Genomic DNA, 21760 nt, shown 5'->3' with positions numbered 1-21760 from the left:
TTGCCAGCTCATTTTAAAGATGAAAAAACCGAGGCAAACAAGGTTCAATTATTTGCTCAGGATCATCTATCTATTAGGGATCCAAAGGCAGATTTGATTCAGGAAGATGAGTCTGACCCCAGAATCAGGCATTCTAGCCATTGTGCCACCTACTTGCATCACATGGAGCACCACAATTAATAAATGCTTGTTGGCTCACTGAGAATGAGAGAGGAAGAAGAATAGGATGAAGGATAGTCTGCCCGCCTAGGAACTGAGTCATAGAGGGCATAGTGGAAAGGGGCACAGAAGGACAGGTTCTGGCAAGAAGGTACAGCAGAACTAGATGTAGATAACAAAAGTTACAGAGAAAGGGGGTTTTCAAATCAGTAACTAATGATTGAATCTCATGTAAGAGCTATGTCTTACTAGTTCAATAGGCACATTCTAAAAAGTTTCATTTTGTAACATCTGCCAACCATTTGTTGACACTGGGGCACAGTTTCAGCACTCATTTGTTGTGAGATTAACCATCTAGGCTGGCAAAGCTCTCTTTCTATTACACAAAAGCAAGAAACATGAAGGCTAAGATACCAAGAGATAAGAAGGAAATGGAAATGGAGAGCAAAGGGAATAGTGATCACAGTATTAGAGAGAAGCACCTTTTCTACTCTATCCTATAGTACTGGGGTATTGGAGGCATTCTTATGTTCTTGTTCCAAAGAATGTTAGGTGTGAGGACTGATGGGATAGCACCATGGTACAATAGTTAGACTTTTTTCATTCCTGTCAATGCAGCCATGTAATACTTGAGACCTTATCTTTTATCTGGGAAGAAGGGGTCATAAAAAGCCTTCTGGAATGAGAGACAACAATATCTCAGACATCAAAAAGTAGCATCAGTAGTAGTCTTCTGCATCAGGGTGTTAAAGGAAAAATATTTCCCCAAACCTGGCCACATAAACTAGAGTGAGTTTTTTCTAAAGTCCCAACTCATGCATATTAGATGAACTTTTTCTTAAAAGAAAATGAACTCTTTCAAAGGGCTATAAAACTGCATAACCTTTGATCCAGAAATGTCTCTAGTGGGTCTGTACCCCCCAAAAACAGAGTTTTTTGTAGTGGCAAGGAACTGGAAACTGAGTGGATGCCCATCAGTTGAGAAATGGCTGGATAAATTATGGTATATGAATGTTATGGAATATTATTGTTCTGTAAGAAATGATCAGCAGGATGATTTTAGAGAGGCCTGGACTGACTTACATGAACTGATGTTAAGTGAAATGGGTAGAACCAGGTAATATTGTATACAACAGCAACAAGATAATATGATAATCAATTCTAATAGACTTGGCTTTTTTTTAGCAATGAGGTGATTCGGGTCAATTCCAATAGATTTGTAATAGAACTTGTTGTTGTTCTTTCTCATTTTTTTTATTTTTAATCTGGTTTTTCTTGTGCAGCATGATAAATGTGGAAATATGAATAGAAGAATTGCACAAGTTTAACATATATTGGATTACTTGCTGTCTAGGGGAGGAGGAAGGGAAGGAGAAAAATTTGAAACACAATGTTTTGCAAGGGTGCATGTTAAAAACTATCTTTGCATGTATTTTGAAAATAAGAAACTATTGTTAAAGAAAAAAGAAAGAAATTGAGCTTAATTGTTCCAGGGAACTAATATTTTGGCCATCAATGTAGCTTCCTAGTCTCTTGAATACAAAATGGACCAAGAAGCATGAGGAATTCTAGTTAATCTTTCAGATTTCTGACTTTGGACCACAGAGCCAAGGAAGCTTAATTTAACTGAACTAAGACCATATATTTGTATGTTTCCATGTTATGATGGTTAAGCAGAGCTCCTTTTGTTAACTGCTAAATGTTCCATAATTGTCTCATTTTATTATGCTCTTGAACATGACCCATCTGGCTGGCTCAAAGCAGACCTGGACAATTACATTGATGATAGTGGGCAGGATTAGAGTGGAAAACATTCCCTGAAGGAGAGGACAGCGATATGCAGAAGGTGAAAACAGGGTGGCATTGGCTGCTGATGAGAATTCTCCTCACAGTCTCTAGGAGATTAAAATAAATTCTCTGTGGACTTTTAGCAACTAGAGACAAATGCTCTCTGTTTCTTAAGAACTATGTCCTGAAGATGATAACTGCAGTAACAGTTGTTTGTGGAACAGGCATTATCTTTATATTTGGGAATGATAGTGATCTCCAGATCCACCAACTGCAAAGTCTGGGTGCCAGGCCAACCCCAGCCAGAGACTAGAATTCATTGATTGTCTTAAAACTTTGCTGAAGTAGCTGCTTTTGACTTTTTATATGGCATTTGGGAAGCCATTAGGAGCTGCATGACACGGACTTTATTGTTACTTTTGGTGAAGGGCATTGGTGAGGCACTGGAAAGGACCGTGCTTGATCCTCCTCAGGAGTCCAGAGGTCTTTCCAGAATGAAAAATATACAAATACATTCCTGGTAGGGAGGAGAGAGAGGAAGTGAAGCTTGTATGGTTTAAAATGTTTAAAAAGAGGGACAGCTTCCACTCTTACTCTGAAACAGTGAATTGTAATATTTTTTTATCTCTCTCTGTCTCTCCATCTCTGTCTTTGTCTATCCTGGCAGAAATGGTGACTGCTTGTACATGGCAAATAAAGCATGTTTATTGACCTAAAGGAACTCTTTTGCTTTGTGTCCCTTTCTGTGAGCAGGGATGATTAATCCTGAATAGATACCTTAGTCTTAGCAGCAGTTTGGTAAATTCAAGGTATCAAGAGTTTCTTGGTCCCTCAATTGGGGATGACTGACAACAGGAGGAATTTCCTGTGTTGGAAAAGATGACCACTGACAGGTGGAGAAATCCAAGCTCTGGACTAGCTAAACAGATATGGAATTTCATGGAATTTCTTTGGAATTTCCTGACTGATATTCCTGATTTCATCAATGTGACTGACCAGCCAGGATCCATGACCCTTTGGCTTGAGGTATTGGCAGACACAGGCATGGGGTGGGCCTTACATCTAATCTGGCACATATGGCATTGGCCCAGGATCTGGGCACGTGGCAGCAGGTGATGACACACTCCTTAGCAGCAGCAAGCAGTATCTTGAAACCCAGTGGCAGCCACAAGATTTAAGGTCCTGGTGATAGAAAGGTGGGCAGAAACACAGGCCCCAATGGAGTGGACACTGATATGAGCAGTAAGGAAGGCAAGTCAAATGTAAAACTTTATTCACTGTAACCTAGAAATAATCATGCCCTCCATGTTGCTACCACAAACTCACAGGTAATTACATGACTCTTCTCCAAGAAGAACTTGGAGGAACAAGAGGTTGTGTTGATGAGAGGCAGCATTACAGGAAAAGTAAAGTAGTTTCTCCCTTTTCCCCTCAAAAAAAAAAAAAAAAGAGGCAGAAGCAAAAATTTAATACTCGGAATTAAGTAACTTGCCCAGAGTTTCACAGCCAGTATGCATCAAAGCTGGAGACAAACTCTGTTCTTCCAGGCTTTTAAAGCCAGATCTTTAACCATTGAGACTATGCTGCCTTTTTGTTTTATGTTTTCTTTCTTTTCTTCTGTCCATGCTATCTATGACAGGCTTTTAATATTCTCATTGTTAAGGTTGTCTATAAAAATCATTTAGGTAGCAAAAGGCCTATAGAAGACATTTAGCACCTAGGCACAAGGTAGTAGATTGTAAGAGGAACAATAAATCTTTCCCAAGTCCTTGCCATAATGGGCTGAACAAGCTTTTCCTAAGGCCTCATTCCTTGAAGGTTAGACTAATTTTTTTCTTAAAAGTTATACAAGCTGTGATCAAGGGACAAAAGCTCAAACATTACCATGGCTTCCTGATCTCTGACTACAAAAATTACTAAGAGCAGGGGGCAGCTAGGTGGCGCAGTGGATAGAGCACCAGCCTTGAATTCAGGAGGACCTGAGTTCAAATTTGATCTCAGACACTTAACACTTCCTAGCTGTGTAACCCTGGGCAAGTCATTTAAACCCCAACTGCCTCAGTAAAAAAAAAAAAAAATGACCAGCAGGATGAATGCAGAGAGGCTTGGAGAGACTTACATGAACTGATGCTGAGTGAAATGAGCAGGACCAGGAGATCATTATATACTTCAATAACAATACTGTATGAGGATGTATTGTGATGCAAGTGGATATCTTTGACAAAAAGAAGATCTAATTCAGTTCCAATTAATCAATGATGGACAGAATCAACTACATTCAGAGATGGAACACTGGGAAATGAATGTGGACTACTTGCATTCTTGTTTTTCTTCCTGGGTTATTTTTACCTTCTGAATCCAATTCTTCTTGTGCAACAAGACAGCTGTACAGATATGCACACATATATTATATCTAGGATATACCTTAACATATTTAACATGTATAAGACTGCCTGCTATCTAGGGGAGGGGGTGGAGGGAGGGCAGGGAAAAGTCAAAACAAAAGTGAGTGCAAGGGACAAAAAATTACCCATGCAAATGTTCTGTCAATAAAAAACTATAATTAAACGAAGAAGAAGAAGAAGAAGAAGAAGAAGAAGAAGAAGAAGAAGAAGAAGAAGAAGAAGAAGAAGAAGAAGAAGAAGAAGAAGAAGAAGAAGAAGAAGAAGAAGAAGAAGAAGAAGAAGAAGAAGAAGAAGAAGAAGAAGAATGCAGGCCCTAGAATAAGAAAGAGTCACCTTCCTTAGTTTAAATTCTTACCAAAAGTATGATCCTGGTCAAGTCACTTCATCCTGTTTGCCTCAATTTCCTCATCTATAAAATAAACTGGAGAAAAAAAATGACAAATCATTCCAGGATCTCTGCCAAGAAAACTTCAAAGGGGGTAATGGAAAGTCAGACATAACTGAAAAAATGATTGAATGACAACTTATTTACTCTCCCACTCCACACAATAACTGTTACAAGCCATCTCTTTGCTCCTTCAGATTCACATGCCTTCTCAGCCACTCAATTTTGGACTTTTCCTCTTGCTTTACTAAGAAAATGAGACAGTTGGTTTTAAGTTACCTCTTTTTCCTTTCTCTGCATCTTAAAATCCTTGGCATCCCCCATTCTCACTCTCTGTTCATTTTCTATAGCTTCTAATAATGAGGTGGCCCTTCTCGCCTCAAGACCAACCCTTCTCCATGTACCCTTGATCCCATCCTCTCCCATCTTCTCCAATAAATTGCCCCTTTAATCAAACCTTTTCTCTAATATTCAGTGTTTCTGAAGTTACTCACACAAGTCATACAGTCTTGCACCTCTGAACTTTTGTACTGGTTGTCTCTTATTCTTGGAATAGTTTCCCTCAATCCCTCCATGTCAGAATCTTTTACTTACTTCCTCCTGGATGCAACTAAAGTACCACTTTCTGCATAAAGACTTTCCTTAAACTACTACTTCCCTCCCTAATTCTTTGGATTAATTTTATATTGGTTCTTTATATATTGATTCTTCTAATAGAATGTCAGCTCCCTGAAAACTCAAGATTTTTTTTTTTTGTGAGTTTGTATTTTATACTCATATCACAGTGCCTAGCACATAGAAAATCACCAATGTGATTTTCCTAAAGCACATATCCAACAACGTCACCCACTTTTTCAACAAGCTCCAGTGAGTGACTCCCCTGTTGCCTCCAGGATAAAATATAAAACCCTCTGCTTGGCATTCAAAGATCCATCCCACTTTTCCAGTCCTCTTACACCTAGAGGCAGGTAATCTTGCCCAGTCCTCCCTCACTTAAATCCAATTCACTTTACATGCCATGGCATCCCCTCCCCAATGTCATGGTATTCTTTGAAAATGAAGAAGGAACAACTCTTTAGTCCAGTGACACTGACCTCCCAACTGTTATATCCCTTGACACCAGACATGTCTCCCATGGTTGGAATGTTCTTCCTCCTGCTTCCTGACTTTTGGTTTCCTTTAAATCCCAATTAAAATCCCAATTTCTACAGGAAATCTTTCCTAACCCTTCTAAATTCTATTATCCTCCTTCTCTTAATCATTTCCTATTTATCCTATATGTAAGCTTAATTGTATCTTTTTTTTTTTCTTATTGTCTCCCCCTTTAGAATATAAGCTCTTTGAAGACAGACACTATCTTTTACCTCATAAGATCCCCAAGACTTAACACAATGTCTGGCATATAGTAAGCATTATTAAATGTTTACTGACTAATACTGTAGGCAATTAATAGATGCTTAATGATAGTTAGCATTTATACGGGACTTATTATGCCCCATAGTACAAAGCATTAAGCATTTTGGAGATAAAAAAGGCACCCTCCCAAACTTCTTAAACTTTCTCAGGATTGGGGGAGTGGGATGTGCTTGGGAAGACTTTAAAGGATTGAACCTCTCCCTCAACTCACCTAATTAACTGCTTATTCTGAACTCTTAGACCAGAAACTACTGCTACAGTAAGGCTATTGCTACTCTCAACCCACCTCCAACTCCCAGTCAAATTTCACAACTTAGCCAAACAGTCTCTGGCCTAAAAATTAAAAGAACTGAGTTCTAGTATCCACTCGGACACTAACCAGGGGCTCTGTTTCCTCTTCTATGAATTGAGGGGTTTTGTACAAGTAGGTTTCTTGAAGTTCTTTCCAGCTCTGACAGTCTGAGTTTTTGAGCCTTGGGCTCCACTAATTCAGCATAGATTCAGCTTCAAGAATAACTAAAGGAGCCTTCCTTAGTGACATTGGGCAAGACACTTCCCCTCTGGGGTTTTAATTTCCTCCTCTTGTAAAATGAACAAATTGTGTTAGATGATCTCTAAGATCTTTTCCAGAACATGATACTTTGAAAGTGTAAAGTTGGGGGCTGGGAAGAATTGGCTTCCAGTCCTTCTTTAGCCTTGCCCCTAAAAACCAGGATTTTGCAAGGTTACTACTACTCTATCCTTAAATCAAGCCTCTCTGATGCCCCAAGTGAAGAAACTACTCACCTGAGATGATCTCTAAGAGCTTTTCAAGAACATGATACTTTGAAAGCTTAGCGCTGAGGGCTGGGAGGTTGGTTTGGAGTCTTTCTTTAAAAGAATTGTCTCTAAAAGCAAGGGTTTTACAAGAGTTACCACTCAATCCTTCAAGTCCAATTATCAAGCTTCTCTGATACCCAAAATGAAGAAACTGCTGACCTTATTACCTAGATATTGAGAAGAATCATTAGGTTAAATAGGAAGCTACTTAGCAAATGGCCCAATTTCTTGGGGGGAAGCGTAGCCTCTTTATATGCAGCTGCCTTGTGGTTTCCTAAGGTCCCCTTTTCCCCAAAAGGAAGGGAATTCACCACTACCACCCCACCAAATGAGGGATTCTTTCATCTACTTCCCTTAGATGCTCATTCTACTTTGACATTCCTAATTATTATGACTTTTCACTCATCAAAACTAAATTTACTTATTTTCAACTTTTACCAGTTGTTCATAATTCTGACCTTCCAAGGCCAAAAAAAAGTCTAATTTTCATTCATCAGGCACCTTCAGCTCCTTGGTGTTGTCCCCTTGTCCCTCTCCTCCAGTCTTCTCTTCTCTAGGCTAATTGTCCTTGCTTTCAGTCAGTTCTCATTGGGCTTGGTCTCCCATTCCCTAAATATCCTGGTTATCTTCCTGTGGACATACTCTAGTTTAGCAAATGTGTTTCCTAAAATGTGGTAACCAGAACTGAACACAATACTTTCTATATAAGCTGACCTGGCATGAACACACACACACACACACACACACACACACACACACACACACACACACTTCCTTCTGCATGACCTAAGCCTAAAACATTAGCTTTGGGGGGTAGGGAAGGGAGCCTGTCATGTCACATTGTTGATTCACATTGGGCTTGCAGCCCACCAAATTCCCAGCTCCTTTTTCACATAAATTCCTCTGTAGTATATTTCAAAGTCCGATTCTTTTTGTACAGCAAAATAATTATTTGGACATGTATACATATATTGTATTTAACATATACTTTAACATATGTAACATGTATTGGTCAACCTGCCATCTGGGAGAGGGGGTGGAGGGAAGGAGGGGAAAAGTTGGAACAAAAGGTTTTACAACTGTCAATGCTGAAAAATTACCCATGCATATATCTTGTAAATAAAAAGCTATAATAAAAATTTTTTTAATTCCTCTGTAGCCATACTTCCCTGACTGTGCTTGTATATTCTCTTTTCCAAAACAAAGTGTTTGTCTTTTGCCTTTGTTTCTATTTCTTTTTATCTTATAAGATTCCTCCCAGTCTCTTTCAGTACCTCCTCTCCCAGTCCTGACTATCTCATACTCTAAGTCTCTGTCATTTACAAGATGATGAACTGGTATGCAAGGGTGCAGTCTTATTGCCATGGAAGACAGAAAAGTTAATTGACATATACAGGGATTGAACTCCTGACCTTGGCCTCATTAGCACTGTGCACTGATTAGCCATGGAGATGAACTTGCATTCTCTTGGCCCCTGAGGTTCTGTTTCAGAGTATGAAACATAATTGTAACACTGTTCCCTCAGAGTTCCCAGGGGCTGAAGTCAGTACCCTTCACTGGGTAGCTTTTTTCTTCAGTGTTTATCTCATAACATAATAGGCACTTAGCAAATTCTTCTCAATTGACTAATAGAACATATAAAATATCTTCTTTTTTATTACTTTCATCTGTTTGCATCTTTTGTCCTCCACTTAAGACTGTAAGCTCTTTGTGGACAGGGACTATTTCTATTACTTTTTTTCCCTTCCTACAATGTTTAAAAAGAGTTTTTAGCTAAAAAAAATTTCAATTTCAATGTGTTAAGCTTGGATGAGTTAGAAAATAATGTTGCTGATGAAAGGGAGTTGACATGGGGAATGAGGGATTTAGATACCGGGAATAAAAGAGCAGGTTTATAGCGAAAAAAACAACACATTTGTTTGGACCTAATGAATTTCAGATTGTAGCATGAAATATCCATTTAAATATTCTATAGACCGTTGGAATTACAAAACCGGAGCTTAATTAGGAAGCAATGAATGGAGGCACAGATTTAGGAATCAGCAAGAGAAACATGATTTGAGGTATGAGCAAGGATGATTTCTTAATGGATTGTACAAGGATCGAGGACTCAGCTTAATGGTGGGAGGGGGTGAAAGTTGTATCAGACTCTGGGGGGAAAAAGAATCTAGAGAGGCAAATAGGCATGGAAAGATCATAGAAGTTGGAAAATTAGGGTAATTTAACATTTAGAAGCCCAGAGAGAGTTTAAGGAGAGAGCGATCATCAGGACTGCTGAGAGATCAAGGAAAACTCAGGGACTGAAAAAAGTTAGAACCGTTTGCCCAGAAGGTTTACCAAAAAGAAAAGAATTTCAAACTAATGGTAGATACAAAAGATTGATTTAAGGGGTAAAAGAGAGGGGGTGACAAAATCAAGGTCACTTGGAGGAAGGCAAGGATAGGCAGCTTGAAGAGGGAGGAATAGTGAGCTCAATAGATTTTTTTTTCATATAAGATAGCACTGTATATGCTTTGAAAATAGAGAAGGAACTAGTACAGAGAAAAACAAGAGGTGATGGAGAAAAGAGAGAGATGGGAAAGGATCAGAGCTCTCCAAATGATTTACTCTAGCTGGTAGTTGGTCTTTAATCTTCACTTCAATGGTCATCAATGTAAATATTCTCCCAGGGAAAGCATACTGAGCTGTGCAGCAGAAAATCCCTTTATGGAGCTATTCTGAAAGGCTACAGAGGATCTCTTCCAAATCTTGCCTGTTTACTTAATGAGGTATGTGATGACCTCTACTGGTTCATGTGTGTGCATACAGAAAATGTCATTCATAGAATGTGGCTGTTTCTGACATCGAGATCCAGGTTACAGGGCTTAATTCCAGGAAAGCAAACGAAGGATTTGGAAGCATAATATTGTAACCAAATCCTAGGCAATTTCTCTGGTCTCCCCCTTTTATGTGGGAACATGAAGAGGATGAAGAAACAACCATAAAAGTGTGATGATCCCTTGAATCGGGTTACAGAGGAGTTGAATCGGAGGTTGCTTGGGTTAACTAGATTGTCAAGGGAATTTATCTCTTACCTACAAACTATTTACATCTTTTTTTTTCTTAGAGTAAAATTTTCAAGAGCTTATTACATACTTTCCTTCTTTCTCTTCTACAGGGGAGGCAAAATGGAAAGAGTAAGGAAATCTGGTTTTATTTAGCCACTAGCTGTTAGCTAATTGTAGGACTTCAGTTGTGGATTCTCTCTTCACTTTAGGGTCTTCACCTATAGGATGAAGCTATTGGACTCACTAAATGATTTCTAAGCTCTAATGTTCTGATTGCTTAAGACCTGAAATTGATTTGAACTACATTAAATATACTAACAGAAAGAATAATAATAATAGAATTCCTTTATGTAGGCAAAACGCTTTTACATTATCTCATTTGACAAAATCATAGGAGCATAAATTTAGGGACAGATGGTTCCTATTCCCTCTCTTCCGACTCCATTTTGCAGATAAGGGAAACTGAGTTACCGGAAGATCTTGATAAAAGCTGGTGAGATTAAAACATATGCATATGGTGATAAATGTGAGTAAATGTAAATAAATGCATATCTATATACAAAGTATATCTTATTTAAAGTATTTTTTAAAGCACAAAACAGAGAGCACCTCGTTAATTAAGTTAATTGGATCTGTGTGCACTGCAGATTGAATGATTTGCGTCATAAAGCCCATTTTTTGACTAAGATTTTTCGATTGGCCTGTTTAATGAATTCAGCAATCAATGTCAAATGTTAACCTGTTGTCTGCAGACTGCTTTAGCGCCTGTGGATTTCTCAGGACTCCGCAATACCATTTGGGGACAAAAATGAAAATGGTCTTGGAAGGACAGGATTGTCGTTCTGGTTGCCCCACAGACTGTGCATCTTTTCTAGTCCACTGGAGCTGAGAGAGAGAATTAGCTCCCTGGGTCTTCTGAGACCCCCTAGAGTGAACAGCCAGCCTCCTGGGCAGCCACCATGTTCGGCAAGCAGCTTTTTAAACGTCTGGAGAGACCGAGTCGGTCTCCGAACGCAGTACAGTCTGTGGCCACAAGGGGCGCTGGGAAGAGCTGCGATTAAACCCCCAAGCGCCCGGCGCGCGCTCTCAGAGTGCAGCTGGGGGCCCGCACACGCTGCCGCTGTTGCAGCTGGAGCTTCTTCCTCCTTTCCTCCTGCTCCTCTTATTCCTCCTCCTTTTCTTGCTCCTTCACCTTTTCTTGCATCTTTTCATTTTTTTCATTTTTTTTCTTTCCTGTGCCTCTCTGAGCTTCCCCACCCCCCAATCTTGTGGGGAGGCTCCGGTCGCTCCTGCCTTCCCCTGCTGCTCTCACATTTCTGCAATCGCTGCTGCTGCTGCTGCTGCTGCTGCTGCTGCTGCTGTTGCTGCTGCTGCTGCTGCTGCTGGCGCTGGCGTTGGAGCATCTGCATCCGCGCCACCCTAGCCGTGCTTGGCTGGAGGGGGGCTGCTTTCCGATCCCGCCTTGCCATCTCTGGGTGTATTCCGCATCCTTAATTGTGTATTGTCTCTAGGTGAAAGACCTTTACTCCTCCCCTCTTTCATTCGCTCCCACCTTCCCAAAGACCCAAGACCAGGGGCTGAGCGGAGCGTGGGGGGAACGAGAGAGCTAGAGAAAGACTGGCCACGGAAGAAGCTGCAGCGCACGGTCGCTTTCCTTGCACGGATTCCATGTGGATCTTTCGGGCTTCACCTCTGGTTTTTGGATTACAAATCAGCACCTGAATGATCGCCTTGTCCCGAGCCGGGAATCTGCGTCCGGGCCAGCGGTAGCGCCTGCAGACCCCAGAAGAAGAGCTGGGGGTGGGTGGGTGGGAAGGGTGGGAACGAACGCTGGGGGAAGAAGAGGCTCCCGCAAGAGTAGGACGGATTGAACGGGCTGCATTGACAAGAGAAGAGAGTGTGGAGAGCGGAATGGGGAAATTTCAGTCCAAACACGGTAAGAGCTGGAGTTCTTGCTGCTGTTGGGAAGTGGGAAGGGGAGACGGTTTCTGGGGTTGGGTTAAAGAGGGAGAGAGCAGGTTGTGGTGGACACTTTGCATCAGGATGTTGCATCCTTTTGCGTGTTGAAAAACAAATATCTCAACTGTATTTTCCCCCCTTTTCCCTTCTCTTCTTCTCCTCGGCTTCCCACCTCCCGTCTCTCTTCCTCTTTTCTATTCTGCCTTTGCCAACTGGCGACAGCAGCATGCAAGAGAAGAGAAAACCCAGAAGGTGAGAGGAAAGGGGGAACCCGGGGTTGGGGGTGAGTGGAGGGATAGCGATCCGATAGGGGTGCTTGCTGCGAAGTGCCTAAAGTGGGACTGCTGGGTGCTAGCCGGATCTGGGCTTCGTCCCGTCCCTTTACTTCCATCTGGGTGTGCGGGAGGAGGGATGAGGATGCTGCCTTCTTTCCTGGGGAGAAGATGCTGCTCTCCCTGCAGCCTGGTGGTTGGTGTCTGCTCAATTCACTGACCCGGGAGGGATTGGAGGAAGTTAATTAGTAACCCCGGGTATCTCCTTCTAAGCCCTCGGGGTAAGTCGTCTCAACTGATTGCAAAATTTACCTTTTCCTACCCCCCCTTTCCCCCCTGTAGGGACAAGCTTTGATCGCCCTTTGATATGGGAATCTAAAAGACTAGTGATTTTCCTCTCTTGGGAGAGATTAAATTCTGTCTCAGGGGGGGTTAAAGAGAAGTTTGGGAAATAGTTAAACTGGCGGGGAAAGACCGCTGGGACCTCACTTTAGACTAGGTGAGCCCCTCCTGGCTGCGTATCTCCCGCGGGCTCTCTTCTGTAAAAGGAATTCTCCGCCCATACGACCCCCCTCCGCACATGCCCCAATCCCGTGCAAGCCTGTAGTGTGAGAATCGGAGGTCGGGTTGCCTCCTGCCTCTGGCTTGTCCCTGGAAGCGCATCTTGTAACCACTAGGAAGTGTGTGGTTTTGCCTTCATTAATAGTTTGCTTTTTCCCCTTTCCTTTGGTTTGTCTTTTCCTCGTGTGTCCCGTGCTGACCGGGTGTTGCAGGGGACAGCTTTGTAGTGAACTCCTACGTGGGCAACCGTAAAGGCTTGGAAGAAGGAGAGAGGTTTGGAGTCGGGGAGCACAGGTCAAGAGACAAACAGGTGAGAGACGCTATCATGTATCCCGCCTAGTTTGAGCAGCTGCCTAATCCGACAGAGGAAAGACGTTTCATTCTATCCTTTCGGTGCATTTCTAGTGATAAATTCGTGCTGATGCTGTGGCTTCTTCCAGAGAAGAAGGATTATTCTTCTTTCATCCTTACTTGGAACCCCAGTATTTATTCAGAAATAATAGGAAGTGAGCTGGTTCCTAGTGTGAAATTATGCATCAGAAGTATATAGTACCTATATCCCATTTGTTTGGGTAAGAAGATATGTGGAAATATGGGGAGGTACAGCCTCTAGAGCAGACTGATTTTTATCTGTAAAGTGGAAATGGAAAGCCCTTTTTGTATTTAAACCAAAGTTAGAATACCATTATCTACCATTTACCAACCATGCTAAACGAGCAAATGCCATCAGTTGTTGCCCACTTTACCTCTTCTTTCTGACCAAAAGAAGTATGTTTCTTAGAAGAAAAAGGAAGAATCATGGGTCTAGGTTAATGGAGACTGAGAGGAGATTAAACTCTGATTGATGTGGCTAGACTTTGGAAAGAACCTTTGATTAAGCTCTAACAGGTATTGGAAATGCATTCACACTCATGGATCATTCTTTAGGAGTTTCCTTATTATACAAAGTGTAATTGAACTTCTTCTCATTGTTTCCCCACATTCCCTTTGAACTATACAATTTCAAGAGTTCCTAAGCTGTGACTGTGAACATACCTTTAAAAAATTTCTGGATGACTATATTTCAACATAATTTTAATTGACTTTGTAATCTTGTGGATTTTGCTTTATGTATTTGAAACATTATTCCAAGGAGTCCACAGACTTCACCAGGCTGAAAAAAAAGAACTCATGCCATAAAAAAGGTTTAGAAACCCTGATTTTGATGTAATGAAGCATATTGGTCTCTAGACAATGAGAGGTATTTTGAATATAGAACAGCATTTTCTAAAGTAGAGGGAATCTTGCCTTTAGGACTGGCATTATGGTCTTATAATAGAGTGTAAGCTACTTGAGGACAAGGATTGTTTCATTTTTGCCTCTGTGTCCCCTACCCATAACACTGACTCAAATATTTTAGACATTTAATAAATGCTGTTGATTGAGTCATAGAATATTCAAAAATTCAAATACTAAGTTCAAATTCTGCTGCTTCCAAACTGTGTGACCATGGACAAGATACTTACTTTCTGAGCCTCTATAAAATTATGATAATAAAGCCTTATACTTCATAGGATTGCTGTAAGGGTTAAATAAGATTACATACATACATATATATATATATATATATGTATGTATGTATATATATATATATATATATATGGAAAAATACTGGAAGTAGATAGGAAAATTCATTTATAGAAAATTGAAAGGAAGATGGTTCTTGGACATTTTCAGATGCCAGAGCCAGCTATCCAGCAGTACTTATTAAGCATAAAGATGTCTCATACAACTGTGACCAGATCAAACTCTACCAAAAAAAATAGTTGGCTTGGATTCATTCATGAGCTTGGATTATATGGCCAAAGTGGATGGTAGGCACATGGAGTCAGCAGATTTGTTCATGTGTGGAGATAACATCTGGTAAACAGGACCCACCAAATTTTTGTCCCCAGGCAGAATGAAATGACTGCTTGGCAGCCCTCCCATCAGTGTGATCAATGTAGACTGCCAAACCAAGTAACTCAGCCCACCCCCCCATACCACTCCCACCCCCACTATCACCATACCTCCCAAAACTTTCCAGTGGATTTTATGGCATGATACTGAATGGAATTGCAAGACTGTTCTAATGAAACTGCTCTCCAAAGCATTTAGTTCTGCTCTTTTCCCATATTAGTCTTACCCTCTTCACATAAATGAGTCTGAACTTAAATCTTTTAAGATAAGTTCTAGTCTATGTATATGTTTATATGTGGGGAAAATACTACTGTACTTCCCTGAAGCTGGGATTAGAATGTGATATATTGGGGGGGGGGTGTATGGTTAGACTAGGTAATGTATGCATATATGTGCATATGTGTGTATATGTGTGTATGTATACATGCACTCCTAATTTATCAAATCACATATCAAAAGTGGTAGAAAGTATTAAGCACAAATCTTAATCACATACATAGAATAAGAATTGTGTTTAATATTTTCTATCACTTTTAAATAGGAAACACAAACTCTTGACAAACTAAATATTTGCAAAGATGATAACATTTTAAAATATGCCAACTATGCAAATTTTTAGGAGGCATACCTATATATATATGATTTCTCAGCATTTTTTTTCCATCTACAAACTTAAGATGTTTACCCATTCTTCTTTCTGGCAGAATTAAAATATTGTCTATTTCTTTTTCTATGAATTCCATATTGTCCCAGGTGGATAGGGAGATTTGTGTATGTATGTGCGTGTGTGCGCACATGCGTGTATGAGTGCACACATGCATGAATGCGCACATGTGTTTATCTCTATCTGTCTTTATCTCTATGTCTCTGTTTCTCTTTCTAGTTCTCTCTGTCTCTATGTCTGTCTCTCTGTCTGTCTGTCCGCCCCCCATCCAATTGGCTCTTACACATCTTATCTAGCTCTCATTAATTTCCTTATAATTTTTTAAGATGAGGGAAGGAATAGTTGTAGATTACCCAGTTGTGGTAAAGACTTCCTAAACTTGCTTTTAAGTCTAGTTCTTTTATTACTTTAGGTGTTTTTCATTTTCCATACCTTCTCCCTTATCTGAAAACAAAGCACTTATTAACAGCTCCATAGGGTTTGATCAAATCAATAATAAACATTTCTAAAACCCTTTGAATTAGTCTAATTTGCATGCTTTGGAAACTGATCTATTAGATAATGGTAAGTTTGCCTACTTGTTCTGAATGGGGTGTGGAGGAAAAATAAAAGCATGTTTAAACAAGTAAGATTCAAGTATTTTCCTCAAGTGATCTGATATTATAAACCTCTACAAAATTTGAATTGATTATCCTTTGTGTGTTATTGTGCTGCATCTTATTGAATTAGGATTGCTTTTAAAAGGGTGAATGTTTTTTGAAGAAAAGTCTCCTCCACTATGGCAAATATGAAAAGCTTTTGTTCATATTCTTCTTGAACCCATAACTTCTTGGAATTGAAAAAGACCTTTGAATACAACCTTTTAGCTTGCTCAGGAATTCCCTTCCAACATCCCTGACAGCCTCATTGGTACTTCTCCAATTATAAGGAATTGTCTCCAAAAGCAATTCCATTTCTGACTAGCTTTAATTATAACAAGGTTCTTTCTTTTGTTCAGCTAAAAAATGCCTCCTCTAACTTTCATCAGTCAGGCACGGAGGCTACGGAAACAAAAATGAAAATAATTCCTCTTCCCAATGACCTTTTTATTGACTAACTTCCTGGTTTAGCCTACTTCTTTCTGCATAGAGTCCCTCTTCCATTTCACTGCCCTTCACAAGTATCATACTCTGCTTCTCTTTTTGAGGGTAGAAAAACCTCTTCAGTTGTTTTAATTGTTCCTCATACACCATGGTTTCCAAGTTTTTCAATATCCTTATGACGTATTCTAGTTCATCAGTATTTATCTTTAAAATGCTAGCACCCAGAACACATAAATTCCACCCTGTGTGTACTAACTAGTTTCAGAGTACAAAGATTGTCTCCTTTGAAAATATGAGTGTTTTACTTTTTTTTTTTTTTTTTTTTTGCAGTATGTTAGCAGTGGATCACAATGAGCTTGCTTTCAGTGAAGTTAAACCAGTTAGCCAGATTATTAGGACAAATCTTTATTCTGTACTTAGATCCATGACTTTTTGAACCTATGTTCAAGACTTTATATTTATCCTTGTTAAATTTCATCTTATTTTTTTCAGCTCATTGTTCCCAACTTGCTGATAGGCCTTAAGCTTCTCCTCACTCCAATCCATATACCTCTTTTTGGTGTTCAAAGCCCCTTCCTTCATAAACTAATCCACCCCTTCTCCATATTTTTCCAATCTTCCCACATCTTACTTCCTACCACATACTCTTCTGATCCACTGACAAAGGTCTCCTGGCTGTTCCAAGAACAACACTCCATCTCTCATCTCTGGGCACTTTCTCTGCTTGTTCCCCACACCTGGAATGCTCTTCCTCCTAATCTCCACCTCCTGGCATCTCTCACTTTCTTCAAGTTCCAACTAAAATCCAATCTTTAAAAGAAAAAGTTTTTCCCAATCCCCTCTTAATTTTAGTACCTTCCCTTTTTAAAGTATTCCTTTTTTATTTGCTTATTGTCTTCCCTATTAGGTTGTGAGCGCCTCGAGGGCAGGAACCATCTTTTGTCTCTTTTTGTATTCTCATATAGTACTGTGAATGGCATATAGCAGGCACTTAATAAGTTTCTATTGACTGGCCAAGAATTTTGATAAACTCTGCTTGATAAAAGCAGAGGAAAATGGTGCAATACAATTTCCTTTCCAGAAAATGACTCAGTTGAAAATTGTTTGGTTATTAGAATGGGGAGCTGTGAAGCCATTTTTAGTTACATCTGCTTTAATATAAAAGTCCTGGAAGAATCCTTAATAGAGTGACAGAATCACCAAATAGTAGAAGCAGAATGAGCCTCATTTAGACCAATCTATTTATTTCTTCAGGTTACAAGTGAGCTGTTCTAAGGTTAGATGGCATCCTGGCAACTTAAGAGTTCTTTGAAGACCTGAGATTTCATTCTCAATTTATTTCTTATGATTGAATTCCATAAGGTCATAGCATATTAAACCTGCAAGGGGAGAATGCTAGTGATATATCATCTAATCCAGTTTTTGTTACATTCCATTCCAAGAGAAGAAGAAACCCCTCTAAGTGTTATCTGGCTCAGCAAGGTCCCCCAAGACACCTTCTTCTAAGCTGATGATAGCTCTTCCAGAGAAATTTCCATTTTAAAAGATGAGGATGCTTTGAACATTTAGAAAATGTGGACTGAATCCTCCCTGATGGTCTACTGGGCACATGACAATATTTTGTTTTGTTTTGTTTTTGCTTTCCTTTTCTGTTTTTCTTTTTTTTTTCTATTTTGTTTTTTCTCATTTTGCAATTAGTTCAAATAAAAAGTAGAAAAAAAAAAAGAAAACATGGATTGTTGTATATAACAAGTAGCCTATGGAGAAAAGTAATGTTTGTATATTTATCACTGTCATTCAGACATAGTCACATTTATGTTTGACATACAGTTCTCTTAAAAAAAAAAAAAATGAACCTACCATTAAAAAGTGTGTTAGCTAGTGAAGAAATCTATATTCAGAGTGAATTTAGCTAGTTCTTGGTTAGGAAAGTTTATAGTCTTAGTTTGGGACTTTAAAGAAGTTTTTTTTTGTGTGTGTTTGTTTGTTTGTTTTGTTTTTTAATAAATGAGGGATAATTTAAGCATGAAATAGCAGTGGCATTCTATTTCACCATAGCATCATTGCTGAAACAAAGAAGTTATCCTAAATAACTTAAAAATGGTTTTTCAATTTCCCATGGAAATCAGATATGAAAAAACAAAGAGCTCTCTTCTGAAACAGATTGGACAAAAGAGCTGAAGTACAATGACAAGAACAAAGAATCTGTATTCAGAATAGTTGACTTCTCTGACTCTGCTGTGTGACCCTTCAAATCATCTAATCTTTCTTATCCCTAAAATTAGTGAGTTGAATCTAAAAAGTTTCTTTCAAAGTAAATTTTATGAACTATTTCCTGCTTTTGGAGGTTGCCTTTGTCTGTTTTACAAACTGATCAATTCTACTGTCCAGAAAGGAGAGAGAATTTAAAAACATGTCCTATGTTGCATATGAGTCAATGGGCTGAAATTCCAATTTTTGAAAGCAAATATTTCTTGAGCTGTAATATCAGCTCCCCTCCAGTTAGTCTGCATGATTTGCCATGGTTTTATTAGCTGATTTTTGGAAGTTTGTAAGAAAAAGAAATTCATAGGCAGGAAAAAAGGCCAATATACACAAAAATTTTGTGCCAACTGAGTAACAGTTTGTTTTCTTTCTCCATCACTTTTATATTTGTGGCATATTTACCTACAGAATTTTAGTTTTATTAGTTAAGAACTTACATATTGCTTTTCCTTAAAAGAACATAAGGCCTATTATAACTATCAGAAATTCAGGTCTTAAAAGAAAATCATTCCCTTCCATAAACTCATGAATAGATGTCTATATGTTGCCATCCATCTAAACAGAAACCTAATTTTCAAGAAAATATTACAAATGCAAATAGCAAATTATTACACTTAAGAGATTTGGATTCACTTAGTAAAATTGTTTAGTACGTGGTAGTAATGAAACTATGGTCAAAGGTTCAACAATCCCCATGTTTTCAGGCCACAGACTTCCACTCAGATGTGTCCAACATTCTTTGCAAAGTTTTCCTTGGGTCCTAGTAAGAACAACTGGGTGGGAGTGTGAATGGATTGGCATAAATTCATCTTTGCTACTGGAAAAATTATTCCAAGACCATGGTAGGCCATTTTGATCCAGAACAGAATAGTATGGTAAAATATGGGATTATAGTTTAACTAGAAGGTGGTAAACTTTAAGACACAATCAACTTTCAAACAACTTGACAGATTTTCCATAAAAGACTATATACTTTTTAGGGGGGAAAAAATCATCAAAGTTGAAAAATTAACATCTCATGAAAGGTTTAAATATAGATTTCAATAGACAAAATTTTGGCAATCATCAAGATTTGTAGTTCATATGAAAAGACAGTGTGGAATATTGGAAGGAAGAATGTGATTAGCATCAGGAGAGATCTCAGTTTAAATCCCATCCCTGATCCTTACAGGCTATGTGATCATAAGAAAATCAACTAGGTTTTTGAGTCCAGATTTCCTCAGCTATGGGATAGCTATGATTCCCATCACATGTTTTTTTTTGGAGAATTTATATAAAATCCTTTTAAAAGTCCATAAGGGTTAGAGCTATGATGAAAGTAAGCTATTAAGACATCTCTGTTCCCTTTTAGTGATTTATTCTTTATCAATGGAAATAGTGATTTTGTTGTTTATTATTTGTACCGTAATCTTTTGATAATGTGCTTTTGGGGATCAATCAAAAAAAAAAAAGCAACTATAGAATCCTGGACCAAGAGAAAGAGTCAGAAAGATGTGAATTCAAATTTGACCTCAAATACTTACTAATTCTGTGATTTGGGGCAAGTCACTTAATTTGCCTGCCTCAATTTCCTCACACACACAATAAGGATAATAGTTACCCATCATCCAAGGTTATTATGAGGATTAAATGAAATAATATTTATAAAACTTTTTTGTAAATCTAAAGCTCCATATAAATATCATTATCAATTAATATCTATTTAGGATAAGCCTGTTTATGACTGTTGTTAATAAGATTTAGTTTTAGTTCTAATTTGGAACAGCTATGCTAAATAATATAGTGAATATTATTGTAGAGATCTTGACTATCATCTCTTTAAAGTTATTTCTGGTGACTGAAAACATCTGGGCTCTCAAATAAACTTGGTGCAATATTAATATTTGAGAGAATTACTATTGTTTCTTTAGAAACTAGCCAACTCTAGCTTAAATCCTCATACATTTAGAAAAGTAGAAAAATGTGGGCATGGTAAATGACAGAATTTTAGCCTGTATGTCTCAATTATTCACATTTATCTGTATATGGGATACAGCAATAATGTAATGGAATCTGATAGAAGAGTATCTAGTAAGTGTTCAAGACAGTATTTTAACTTGGTATTCTATCCACTGTGCCATCTAGCTTCTCCTGATCAAACCCTTCTTTACTAAGTTAGTCTGATTATGATTTCTGTTGGTGGAAGAAATCTAGTGGTAGAATCTGATAACAGGAGTATTTCCCACCACTTAGCACATATAGAAACTTTATAAAAGTTTGTTAAATTTCTTAATTCTAAAATTCTCCAATGTTTGTGTGTAATAGATCCTTTTGGTAAAGCCTGGGGACCTTCTTAGAATGTTTTTAAATGTATAAAATACATAGGATTGCAAATATAAATCATTTCATCAAAATACGGTTATCAATTTTTTTAGTACATAGCCAGATTCAGAACTCTCAATTTAATCAAACTGATTTAAAGAATTTAACAGCCTTCCCTCTTCTGTAGGAAAGAAAAGAAAAGAAAGGCAGTGGAAAGATTCACGGAGGCTCCTTGGCATGGAAAAGTCTCCTTTTGGCTACAGTCTCTGTATCTCTTCCTTGCTCATTTGATTTAGTTTCATGTCCCTCAGTTACTATATTTGTTCTTGCTAGACATGCTGTAATGCTGTTTCTCCATTGATGAAAGGAAGCCATTTCTGTCTTTTTGGCTAGCTTCAGTGAGTTAGTGACTTCTTGTTGTTGTTGCCTTTTTAAATGGAAAAAAGTTTCTGAATCAGAGTCCGACACAGTTTATCTCTTGACATTTGGAGCTTTCCGAAATAACCTGGAAGTGTACAGAGAGTCATTCCAACAGGAACCAGGAGTTGATGAAAGCAAACCAGGTTGAGTCAGTGCTTACGTTTCAAAGGAAAATGACCCAAACTGGACAGAGCCGAATTACATCCTGCAGGTGTCTTACAAAAACCTCTCCCAGTTTGGGTTTGACTAAGGCTTGTGAGGAAACCATAAACTGACTTC

General features: G+C 38.7%; 1 protein-coding gene across 2 annotated transcripts in view; it reads left to right on the top strand.

Annotated features, from left to right (window-relative positions):
- The first annotated feature begins 11096 nt into the window (after nt 1-11096).
- The window catches only part of NKD2 (NKD inhibitor of WNT signaling pathway 2), a 94558-nt gene continuing 83894 nt past the window's right edge, over nt 11097-21760 (top strand). Inside the window, exons 1-3 of one of the 2 annotated variants that reach the window (XM_074279173.1) lie at nt 11097-11955; nt 12201-12230; nt 13024-13121. In XM_074279173.1, the coding sequence (XP_074135274.1) occupies nt 11931-11955; nt 12201-12230; nt 13024-13121 (153 nt within the window). In that variant the 5' untranslated portion in view covers nt 11097-11930. The remainder of the gene's footprint in view (nt 11956-12200; nt 12231-13023; nt 13122-21760) is intronic. The other variant, XM_074279174.1, reaches the window with a different exon arrangement.

The sequence above is a fragment of the Sminthopsis crassicaudata genome, chromosome 1, assembly GCF_048593235.1.
Source record: "Sminthopsis crassicaudata isolate SCR6 chromosome 1, ASM4859323v1, whole genome shotgun sequence".
Lineage (NCBI taxonomy): Eukaryota > Metazoa > Chordata > Mammalia > Dasyuromorphia > Dasyuridae > Sminthopsis > Sminthopsis crassicaudata.
Note: the sequence above shows the minus strand (reverse complement) of the source record. Positions and strands in the feature narration are given on the sequence as shown.